Consider the following 12,789-nt stretch of genomic DNA (forward strand, 5'->3'; position numbering starts at 1 on the left):
TAGCTGGAAAGACTTACAAACAAATGCACTCGTTTCTTTTTAAAGCAGTCATGAATGGCCAAGCTACCGCTATAGCTGTGGTGGCTTTCAGAGGGAAAGGAAGGGATCCCCAAACTCCTCACTCTGAATTTCTGAGGGACCGCATATGTTTCAGAGCCACTGGACATAACACAGCTGCATTATTGCAACACCCCTTTCAGCCTAGGAGGTTTCAGTAGTTGTGTTATGTTTAATTTGGACGGATTATTTTTCCACTGCTTTAATCCTTGTGAACCTAAGGATTATTCTTACACCCACCCTCCAAGCCCCTGTGTCCTTTCCCATTAGGTGCCCCTCAGTTTTTGTGCAATCATACCATAGTTCTTCATTTTAACTTCTTCAGATCTTCTCTGTTTGTTGCCAGGCTTCTCTCTGCATAGTATTTGAGACTTTTCATCGATTTTTAGAAATCTACGCCCATCTACACTTTATCTAAGAGTACGTTTCTAAACCTAGTAACTAAAGTTTCTTCTTGTATTTCTGGGGCTCATTTATGGCTGGAAAGGTTGAGGTCTAGATTCTCTAGAGAAAATATGCATCAAACATGTGTAATATGGTTTCTTGTTTTATTTTTTTTTTCTTGTCTTTAACTTAATGGCCAGTCAGATGTCCATGCTTACGCCCAGATTAATTGGGATCATGATTGATGTTTAATTTTATATCGTTGTTTAGTAATAAATGTGTCTACCTACCTGCATCAGGACGACAGACCCTTTAATTCTTTGTTCTATAATACTGACTAAATTTTAGTAAATGTAAATGCATATGTAGCATATGATAGGGATCTGGGGTTACTAGAAGATGGATGCCATTTTTCTTGCCCTCGAGGAAATTATCGCTTGGTGTTGTTGGGAATTTAGCCCCAAATATAAATAATTATAATAAAAGTAATGTAGTTGCCATCAGAAAATGATGTAACCAAAGCAGAGGAATACTAATCTATATATAAAACAATGTAACTGAGAGTTGTCTGTTAATTGATACTGCCTTTGACAGGTGCTGAGGAAAAAATACTTGGAGAATTTAGAGACACTTATAATCCAGCTGCTTCTGATTTTCATCTTCAAGCAATGATCCAGTCTGCTGGTAAATTGGTCCTGATCGATAAATTGCTTCCCAAAATGAAAGCAGGTGGTCATAAAGTACTCATCTTCTCTCAGATGGTACGCTGTCTTGATATCCTGGAGGACTATCTGATACATAAAAGGTAAACTCCAAACTCACTGCTGTGGAGTCGATTCTGACCCATAGCAAGAGTATTGCTATAATTCATTGAATTAAATACTGAATTAGGCTACATGTATGTTAGTAAGGTTTTTGTAGTGCTTTCCTGTACCCTAGCTTTGCTCACATATTTTCCTTTACCTAGAACAAACCCATTTAGTCCTATGAGTGTTATGTGATCAATCTTTTTCTTTTTTACTCTTCAAAACTTTGCTTTCTTTTTTTAATAAATCATTTTATTGGGGCTCTTACAACTTTTATAACTATCGATACAGCAATTGTATTAATCACATTTGTTCATATGCTGCCATCATCAGACATTGTCTTGTAGTAGTTGTGTGGCTGGAAAACATAGCAAATTTCTAGATCAGGAGTCCACAAACTATGGCCCGTGGGCCACATGCGGCCCACCAAGGACATTTATCCGGCCTGCCGGGTGTTTTTGCCCCGTTTTTTTACTTCAAAATAGGATACGTGCAGTGTGCGTAGGAATTTGTTCATAGTTTTTTTTTTTAAACTATAGTCCAGCCCTCATGCGGGTCTTAGGGACAGTGAACTGGGCCCCTGTTTAAAAAGTTTGAGGACCCCTGGTCTAGGTATTCTTGACATAAGTAAGGACTTATCAGGTATATTTTTGTGACTTTAAAACTTTCTAGTAATTATGTGACGTAAATGAATTTATGTAGAATACTGTGTTCACAACAGAGGGTGATTTTTATTTTATTTTTTCAACAGGCTGATTTATGATCTCTTTTGGATCTATTTTGTTGTTATAGTTAGAACCTTAATTATTTATGCTTACCATAAATTATAAAATTTATGCATGTTTAATCTTTTTCAATTTTTAAAATATCATTTTTTGTGGGGGTGTGTATAACAAGATAATGTTAAAAATTGTCTAAACCAAAAGCTTAACTGCCATTGAGTTGATTTTTACTTATGGTCACATGTACAAGATTTTCCAAGGCTTATGGGAGAGGACAATTTCATCTTTCTGCTTTAGAAGGATGAATGTGTTTGAGCCCTCACCCTTCTGGTTAGCAGGCTAACTTACCTGACAATGTCAACAGGCTCCTTATATACTGTTTAATTGATAATTAAATAATAAGCTGGTAACACAGCTTTTAAACATACTGCTGCTAATCAGAAACTCAGCAGTACAAAGTCACTAGATACTCTGCAGCCTGTTTCTGTAAATATTACAGCTTTGGAGACACTACAGGATAGTTCTGCTCCATCCTATAGGGTTGTTATGAGTTGAAACTGGCTAGATGACAGTGGTTTACCAATATCAGTGCAGCTCCTGTTAAAACACTCTAGTCAGTCATAGGTGAAAAGAAGTATCTTGAACCAGAAGATAGTTTGCCAAGTAGTGTATAATCATATCAACTGAAAGAAGAGCCTGCCTTCAGGACAGAGAAGAATGCTTTTGTGCTTTTTAAAAGCCTCACGTGTATATTTATTATAGTGTCATTAAATACACACACACACACACAGATACAAAAAAAAAACAGAATTGTTTCAGGCAGGGCAGAGCTTTTGTAGTACACATTTTTGCCACCTGGGAAGGTTCACTGTGGTTACAGTGAATTTTTTTGTGAAAGCAGTTCCGCTCAAACTTCATTTTTTGTGGTGGCCAAGAACATAGCATGCGGCTGTAAAATTGTGTTTCCTGCTTGGGAAAAATCGCAGAGAAACTGTTGTGGTGTAGAGCACAGCTTACCAGGACAGCGCAATAGGAAAAACTCACGTGTATGAGTGGTTTTCTTGTTTCAAAAAAGGTGAAATGTTGATGACAAACCTCATTCTGGATATCTGTCCACTGATGGAACAGATGAAAATGTCGACTCATAGTGCACTTGGACTTCTTTCTACCAGATCAGACTGTTAATCAAACTTTCTGTTTAGAGGTTCTAAAAAGATTGCATAATAGTGTGGGACAAAAAAGTCCTGATTTGTGGCAGATGGGGGACTGGTTTTGCCACCACGACAATGCACCTGCTCATGCAGCCGTCCCAGTGCACCAGCAGTTTTTGAGCAAAAAAAAAAAAAACCAGAATGTCTCTCTTGCCCTACACACCTTACTCACCTGACCTTATTCTTGGGACTTCTTTTTGTTTCCAAGAATGAAGAGGGAAATGAAAGAACAGCGATTTGATGACTTAGAAGAGATGAAGAAAAAAATGAGTGAGGTGCTGTCAGCCATCCAAACAGATGGATTTGAAAAATATTTCCAAGAATGGAATTGCAGATTTGACTAATGAATTAAGTTTAATAGAGAGTGCTTTGAAGTTGATAGGTTGTTTTGATAAAAATAAAAATTAGATACATAACTTTGAAAGAAAACACTTGGGGGTGGCGAGCATTCAGGTTTTGGGGGTATCCCCTCGTGTGTGTCTCTTTCTCTGTGTGTCTGTGTGTATGTAGTATATGATATTATTAACAAAATAATAGTATCTTTCAGCAGATGAAAATAAGAGCTATTGTTACTCGAGTTACTAAAAATGATGCTTTTAATGACATTTAGTTGGGCTTATTTTATTAAAGGCACAGATAGTCCAATCAACTATTAACAGCAAATACAAAACAAACTGAGGAGTCAGTTGTGAAGAGTTGCCACTATATTCAGGACTACAGAGAGTTTTGCTTTTTGTTTTTTAATTTTCATGTAACTTTGTATTTTCCCAAGAAGTATAAAATCATAAAAACTGTTGCGATGATAATTCTTAATTTTATATTGAACATGATGTAGAAAAGCTGACTTTATATTTGTTCGAATGTGTCTTCATTTTCATTATATTTGTCTTTATTGTCTATATTTTGATAGATACTTATATGAGCGAATAGATGGGCGAGTTCGAGGGAATCTACGACAAGCTGCTATAGATCGATTCAGTAAGCCTGATTCAGATCGATTTGTTTTCCTTCTGTGTACACGAGCTGGTGGATTAGGCATCAACTTAACTGCAGCTGATACGTGCATAATTTTTGATTCTGACTGGAATCCTCAAAATGATCTTCAGGTAAATAAAATTCTTTAGCTATGGATATTAAAAATACATACATATATATTTTGTTTAATGTAGATAACCTAACATGTTTCCCTAAAAAAAGTGCCAAATGAAAAAGGTGAAATTATTTTAATTAAACACAATAACTAATAAAAGGTAAACTATTAGATGGCAGGGTTTTTATTTTTAAAAAGTGACTGCAATAGAAATATAAAACCATTTTTCAAATACAAATTCTGTTCCCTCAGAACAGTTAACCATGCAAGACCAAAAGAATAGCTAGCATTTGTCCTAAACAGAGCTCAAAAGGTGGGAAAATATAGAAAAGAAGGGTGAATGAATTGGGGGAGCCTAGGAAGGACAAAACAGACAAAGAAGGATCAACTGTCCACTTTGGAGGAACTGTCCACCTTAAGCATAGCTTCGAAACATTTTCAGTTACCGAAGGCCTAATTAGTGGAAGCAGATAATTGTCAGAGCGTCCCGCAGGGCGATCAGGTCAGCTTTAAAGACACTGCAAATGTAACTGAGGAGGGGCTGATTTCTTGGAGTGGAATCAACCATGGTAGTATGAGGGGAGTAAAGCCCGTTGGCGTGGAGCCTCTGGATTCTTCGTTTGCTGAAGGGTCATGACTCAAGGAGAAACAGTTGTAGTACTCAGTTAATGATCATAACTTGTTATGTGCAAAGTATGAATCTAGGAAAATTAGAAGTTGCCAAAATTTTAATGGATCACATAAAGATCAATATCCTCGGTTGAGTGAGCTGAAATGGACTGGTTTTGGGCATTCTGAATCAGAAAATCGTATGACTTACTATTCTAGCAGTAACATAATCAGGAGGAATGCCATGGCTTTCATTGTCAAAAAGGACATTGCGAAATCAATCTTGATTTACAAAGCAGTCTGAGATAGGATTATATCTGTCCGTCTTCAAGGAAATCCGATCAGTACACTTATTAATCAAATTTCTAGAACAAGTTCAGAAGCTGGTGATGAAGAAACAAGAATTCTACCAGTTCCTTCAGTCTGAAATTGATAAAACATACAATCAAAGTGCATTGATAATTATTGTCAATTGGAAAGAAAAAGTTGGAAACAACTTTTTCCCAGAAGGAGAGGAAGGAATGATAGTGTACCAGTAGGGTCTTGATGGTTGAAAAGAAGCTGGAAATCACATGATAGGATTTTGTAAGACCAGTAGTATGGTCTTGCAAATACCTTTTTTGGCAACACAGAAGGTGACTAGATATCAAACTGACTACACCTGTGGTCAAAGCTGAAGAAACTTACAGAAAGTCTAAAAGAGGAAAAATAAAAGGTTAAGTCTATCTATCCTACCAGAATTTTGAGAACATTTTAAGAACATGTATGACACACTGAACACTGATGGCAGAAGTCCTGATGAGCTATGGGAGGATAGCAAGAACATCATGAAGAAATCAAAGGTCATTGAAAAGATAGGAAAGAAAGAAATTTAAAAGTAGGTGTTGACATTTTACCATTTGGGAAGGTAGCGTATGTGCAAGAACCAATAGTGCTGAAGGAAGAAGTTCAAGTTGCATTGAAAGAATTAGCAAAACACAAGGCTCTAGGAATTAATAGGTTACCAACTGAAATGTTTAAACAGGCTGATGAAGCACTGGAGTCACTCACTCATCTATGCCAGGAAATATGGAAGACAGCTACTTGGCCAACTGAATGGAAATGATTCATATTTGTACCCATACCCCAAAAGGTGACCCACCAGAATTCTCAAATTCTAGAACAATATCCACGTGCAAGTAACATTTTGCTGAAGATCATCCAATGATAGTTGTAGCAGTACATTAACAGGGAGCTGCCATAAGTTCACACCAGATTCAGAAGAAGACATGGAACAAGGGATATCTTAGCCGATGTCAGGTGGATGTTGGCTGACAGCAGAGAATACCAGAAAGTTGTTTAATTGTGTTTTATTGACTAAGGAAAGGCATTTGTGTGGATCATAACGCACTATGGATAACATTCAGACAAATGGGAATCCCTGAATATTTTTTATTCTTCATTGTGCTTATACATAGATCAAGAGGCAGTTATGAAAACAGAATAAGGAAATGCTGCATGATTTAAAATCAGGAAAGATGTTCATCTGTGTTGTATCCTCTCACTATACTTATTCAATCTGTATGCTGGTCAACTAATCAGAGAAGCTAGAATATATGAAGAAATGTGGCATCGGGATTGGAGGAAGGCTTATTAACAGCCTGGTGTATGCAGATGACACAAACTTGCTTGGTGAAAATTAGGAGGACTTAAAGCACATGCTGGTGAAGATGAAAGATTGTAGCTTTCACTGTGGAATACAACTCAATGTAAAGAAGATCAAGATCCTCACTACTGGACCCATAGGTAACATCATGATAAATGGAGAGGGGTTGAGGGGGATGAAATGTTTAATAATTTTTTCCTGCTTGCATCCACAAGCAGGGCTTATGGAAAGCAGCAGTAAGGCTCAAAAGACAAATTGTATTAGGTAAATCTGCTGCACAAGACCTCTTTAGAGTTGAAAGCATGTATGTTACATTGAAGACTTGGGTACGCCTGACCCAAGCCATGGTATTTCCAATTGCTTTATGTGAATATGAAAGTTATATATTGAATAAGGAGGACAGAAGAAGAATTGGTGCATTTGAATTGTGCTGCTGGAGAAAAATATTGAAAGAACCATGAAGTGCTAAAGCACAAACCCTCCTGTCTTGGAAGAACTATGACGACAGTGCTCGTGAGACGCGAAGATGGGAGATTCATCCTACATACTCTGCACATGTTGTCAAGAAAGACCAGACACTGGAGAAGGGCATCATGTTTGGTAGAGGGTCACAAAAAAAAAAAGGAAGGCCTTCAATGAGATGGATTTACACAGTGGTTGCAACAGTGGGACAGCACAGGAACAATTGTGAGGAAGGCACAGGACCAAGCAATGTTTCCTTTCATTGTGCATTTGGTTGCTCTTGGCACCAACTTGATGGCACCTAACAGCAGGGATTGAGTAGGAAGAGTGCTGTGCTGAACTGAAGGAATTACAACGCTCTGACTGTATAAAATGTGCATAGGCTGTAATCTTTCACCCCATCACAATTTAAAAATCAAAATACAAAACACAATCGTACTCAGTACTCTGAATTTAGAAGCCTTAGTTTGCCAGTCCCTAAATCAAACCAGTATCTTAAATTTTTGCATATGGAAAGCATGTTTGTACTTAAAATTGGCCACAGTGAGAAGAATGGAAAAAGCTCATTTATAGTAAACTATTGTTAGAACATGAGGTATAATTAGGAAAACTATACTGGATCCCTCAACTTCACACAGTTTGTTTTTCTAACTGCTAGTCTTTAGAGACTAATACAAATGTTGACCTCTTACATTTTCCCTAGTCCTAGAGCAGTACTATTCATTCAAGATTCTGTGATACAAAGGTAACAGTGTCAAGCGAGGGCATCGAATAAATATCACATGTGAATTTTAAAGCCCCAATTCATGATTTTTTCCTGAGAAAACAGAAGGTGATTAGTAACTTGGAGAATGACTGTAGAGTCTATACATCATTCAAGTCTGTATTATATAAATTTTAGTAGAAATGTAAGATAGAAAGTGAAGCACTTATATAATCTTTGGCATCACCAGTTCTAATCTCTATTAACATAAAAGAATTAGTTCTTTCACTGTTTAAATAAATTTATGACTGGTATTTTTCACCTAAAGCTTTTCAGTTTGTATGCCTTCTCTCAAAATTGCTCTGTTTAACTAAAATATGTAGAAACTGTGATTGATAATATAGTAGATACTTTTTAAGGGTGACCTTTAAGTCTTCATACCTTGTATTTCTATCAGCTAAAAACAAATCTGTGCATATGATTCCTGTGCATTTCTAGAATTGTATTAATAGTAGCCTCTTTCAAAACTGTTGATGAAAATGTGTACTCTGAAATATAACCTTAAGTTTTAAATTACTGTAAATTGTTGAATCTGTTCTTATTCTAGGAAATTCTACCCTAACTTCTAAAAAAGCAAGGGTGTCTAAAAATTCTTATATACTTTTATATTCCTGCAGGATATTTACTATTAAATGACTTTTGTGAAATAATTGTCTATAACTTCTTTTTTTTTAATAGGCCCAAGCTCGTTGCCACAGAATTGGTCAGAACAAAGCAGTTAAAGTCTACCGTCTAGTAACTCGCAACTCTTATGAGAGAGAGATGTTTGACCGAGCCAGTCTGAAGCTGGGTCTAGATAAAGCTGTGTTACAGAGCATGAGTGGAAGAGAAAATAATGTTGGTGGTGTATGTATAGTTTCTTTTTTACATAAAGATTTTTGTGATACTTTTCAATACATGTAATTTTGAATGTGGTGATGTTAGGTAAGGGTTGGATTTCTAATTGCAAGGTAAGGTCTTTAAATAGGAATTTCAAAAAATAGAAATCCCTTAAAGCTTATGTATTAATATATAAGAAAATAAACTTTATGTAATTTTTTATGTTTCTGTTCATTGTTTTTCAAATTATTTTACAGATACTTAGTCAAAAAGAGTGAACAATTTCCCTGTTTAACAATGCATTCATTCAGAGAAATTTCTTTGTAATTTAAACTTTACCTTGTCCTTTGACATTTTTCAGGGATATTTTATCATTTTGTGAACTTTTAAAAAATAATTGTTACTAAAATGTTATATTCAGATTCAACAGCTTTCTAAAAAAGAAATAGAAGATCTGCTTCGGAGAGGTGCATATGGTGCCATTATGGAAGAAGAAGATGAAGGCTCCAAGTTCTGTGAAGAGGATATTGATCAGATTTTACAACGACGTACAAAAACTATTACAATTGAATCAGAAGGACGTGGGTCAACATTTGCCAAGGTAACATATTTTATAAATATGCTATCTTTACTCACATCTGAAAAATTTTTAGCTGTCTTTTCATTTATGAATTATCTGCAAAACATCTGCTTAATGTTCGGATACACTGGATTAACTCACATGCCATATGTGACATTCTATCCTTTGTTTTTTTGTCTGATCTCTGACAAAAATTTGCACATATACTCTTCCCACCCTAAAGAAATGTAAGGACAATAACTGGAAATAGTTCTAAGTGGTAATCAGAGTAAAATTGAAATCAAAATACAAGAGAACATTAAAAACTTCATGGAAAATTTTCAATACTCTTAATTCTGTTTTTCCAAGAGGTTTTTGATGCCTCTTCATATGTGCCAAAGTCAGAACAAAACATAAGTTACCATTGGGTGGTTATTGTCTTATATTAACTTGTAATAATTTAAATTACAAAAGAAAATAAACTATATCCCATTTCAATTACCATTAAAATCTAATTAGGAACGTTATTAAATTTGTATCTTGAGAGGAAGCCTTAGTTATGTATCCTGCTCATCTACTCTACTTGGGGGGAAAATTGTAAAAATTTTACTAATTGATTTTGTATTCTGATTTTATTTAAATCATTTTATTGGGGCTCATACAACTCTTATCACAATCCACACATACATCAATTGTGTAAAGCACACTTATACATTCATTGCGCTCATCATTCTCCAAGCTTGCTTTCTGCTTGAGTTCCTGGGATCAGCCTCTCATTTTCCTTTTTCCCCTTCTTCTTCCTCCCCACTCCCCCTTCCCTCATGAATCCTTGATAATTTATAAATTATTATTTTATCTTATTTTATACTGCCGGGCATTTCCCTCCACCCACTTTTCTGTTGCCCATCCCCCAGGGAGGAGGTTATATGTAGATTCTTGTGATCGGTTCCCTCTTTCTACCCCTCCCCTTCCCTCCTGGTATCACCACTCTCACCACTGGTCCTGAGGAGTTCATCTGTCCTGGATTCCCTGTGTTTCCAGTGTCTATCGGTACCGCTGTGCATCCTCTGGTCTAACCAGGTTTACAAGGTAGAATTGGGATCATGATAGTGGGGCCAGAGGAAGCGTTTAAAAACTAGAGGAAGGTTTTGAGTTTCATTATTGCTATACTGCACGGTGAGTGACTCATCTCCTCCCCACTACCGCTCTGCAAGGGATGTCCTGTTGTCTACAGATGGGCCTTGGGTCCCCATCACGTGCTCCCCTCATTCACAATGAAAAGGCACACCACCACCACCCCCCACCACCTTTGGTGCTTGAAACCTGGTCCCCTCGGCCCTTCATGATCACACAGGTTGGTGTGCTGCTTCCATATGGGCTTTCTTGCTTCTGGGCTAGATGGCTGCTTGTTTACTTTCAAGCCTTTAAGACCCTAGCCGCTGTATCTCAATAGCCGGGCACCATCAGCCTTCTTCACCACACTTACTTATGCACACATTCTTCTTCAGCGTTTATGTGGGGAAGGTGATCACACAATGATGGTTTTGTTCTTTGGTGTCTGCTACCTGATCCCTTCAACACCTCGTGATCACACAGTTTTGTGTGCTTCTCTGTGGGCTTTGTCGCTTCTGAGCTAGATGGCCACTTGTTTGCCTTCAATCCTTTAAGACCCCAGACGCTATATCTTTTGAGAGCCGGGCACCATCAGCTTTCTTCACCACGTTTGCTTATGCACACGTTTGTCTTCAGCGATCATGTCGGGAAGGTGAGTATCATGGAATGATCGTTTAGCTGAGCAAGGTGCTCTTGTATTAAGGGAATGTGCACGAAGAGGCCCAATTTCCACCTGCTACCCTACTACTAAACCAAAAATACATGCACATGGGTCTATTTCCCCCATAATCATAAATATATTTACATATGTGCATGTCTGTATTTAGGCTTCTATGTATGCCCTTTGCCTCCTAGTCCTTTCCTCTATTTCCTTACGCTTTCTTCCTGTCCCTCTACCATGTTCAGCCTTCATTCTGGTTTCAGTAATTCCTCTCAGTTACCTTGCCCTTGGTCACTCCCTACCAGTCCTCTCATCCCTTCCCTGCCACTGGTTTTGAACCAGGAATAGAAAAATAAACACCTATCTCACAATAAATGGGTGGAAGCCTAGATAGTTAGAGGGATGGCAGGCCACACTTAGGGAGGCATTCTGATTATTTTTGTAGTTTTTTGTTTGTTTGTTTGTTTGTTTGTTTGTTCAGTAAACTGTATCTTGCATTAACTGAAGAGATTTTTGCGGCTGCTGGTGGGTTTTTGTTCATGTGGATTTTGTTTCTTTTTTTATTTCAGTATCCTGTACGGATTCACTGAGGTTCTTCTCCTTTCTCATTTTCCTCTCCTGCATTTGCTGCTTTCTGTTGAGAAATAGAGGTTTCACCTTTTCAAAGCCTTCTCTTGCAAATATTAAAGGGATGGCTGCATTTTAAAAACATGATTTGGGGGAGGAGCTAGGATTAACTTTTTGAAGCAGCAAATTTGTATTTCACGTACTCTTTCAGTACAAGTATTTTATTATTTTGGGCTTTCATCCATTGTCACAATCGTAGAGAATGGTGTAATTCATTTTGAAAATGATGCATGTTAATTAAGTGTTGTATCTTTAACCATTTAGAATTTTACAAAGTTTTTCACTGAAAAAGAAACATCTCACAACAAATGTAACAAAAGCTTTTTTTTAAGTTTACGTTGTTGGAAATCATTTTAACCATAAAATTATTTTTTTCATATATAATAGATTTTCCTTTTAAATCAGTGTTTCCCAAAGTGGGCAATCCTGGTTCCTGGTGGAGTGGGGGTGTTGGAGTGTTTAAAAATGCCAATTCTTACACTTTGTTCTGAATTATGGGCTCTAGTACAAAAGTTTTAATTGCCTGAGGGTGGGGCACTGAGTAACTTTTTTCTGAAAAAGGGTCGGTAAACCAAATAAGTTGGTATCCTGTGGTCTAAATGTTTGATTCAGGCAAAGCTCATTTACCAGATGGTTAAATCTAGAGAGAGATGTATCTGTGAAAATACAGTACAAAGCACAGCTTTATCATTGTAAAGCCATTCATTTTAAGAACAGAAAACACTCATAGAATTAAGTTCATAAATTCTATGAGCTTTTTATTCTTCTTAAAATTAATGACTTCATAATGATAAAGATTTTGTCCCTCATTTACCATATTCTGTTACATTTTCATAAGGAATTATATCAATTGAATATGTGATAGAAATAAAACAGGAATATACCAGACAATAGAAATGTGTAATATAGTCAGATTTTGAAATTCTTATTTCTTACTAATATCCTGAGAAAGCTTTTCAATTTCCAGTGACATTTCCCAACCAATAAAACAATTTGTACTTGCTTACCAAAAATTAGGTGTTGACCAATAATAATAACTTATTTAACTGCTGAGATAATTCTATCCTGTGATAGTATTAAGCGATGTGGTGTCTTAAACATGTGTCCTTGTTTCAGTCCATTGCACTTGGCATATCCTTTGAATGTGTGTATGTATGATGAATTCAGATTATGCACAGTCAATTTGAACAGACTACCCTTTCAGTGCACTCCAGTAACTTTTTTCCTCCAAGTGTGAAACATTGTGAAAATTGGATTGTGT

The 12,789-nt window shown here is 36.7% G+C and overlaps 1 protein-coding gene across 11 annotated transcripts in view; it reads left to right on the forward strand.

The window, feature by feature from the left end:
- Positions 1-12,789, forward strand: part of CHD9 (chromodomain helicase DNA binding protein 9) — a 261,384-nt gene that overhangs the window by 179,423 nt on the left and 69,172 nt on the right. For all 11 annotated transcript variants that reach the window (XM_075536429.1, XM_075536433.1, XM_075536432.1 and 8 more), the window contains 4 exons: positions 1,036-1,246; positions 4,091-4,286; positions 8,428-8,595; positions 8,990-9,169. In XM_075536429.1, the coding sequence (XP_075392544.1) occupies positions 1,036-1,246; positions 4,091-4,286; positions 8,428-8,595; positions 8,990-9,169 (755 nt within the window). The remainder of the gene's footprint in view (positions 1-1,035; positions 1,247-4,090; positions 4,287-8,427; positions 8,596-8,989; positions 9,170-12,789) is intronic.

This window comes from Tenrec ecaudatus, chromosome 18 (genome assembly GCF_050624435.1).
Source record: "Tenrec ecaudatus isolate mTenEca1 chromosome 18, mTenEca1.hap1, whole genome shotgun sequence".
Taxonomy (NCBI): Eukaryota; Metazoa; Chordata; class Mammalia; order Afrosoricida; family Tenrecidae; genus Tenrec; species Tenrec ecaudatus.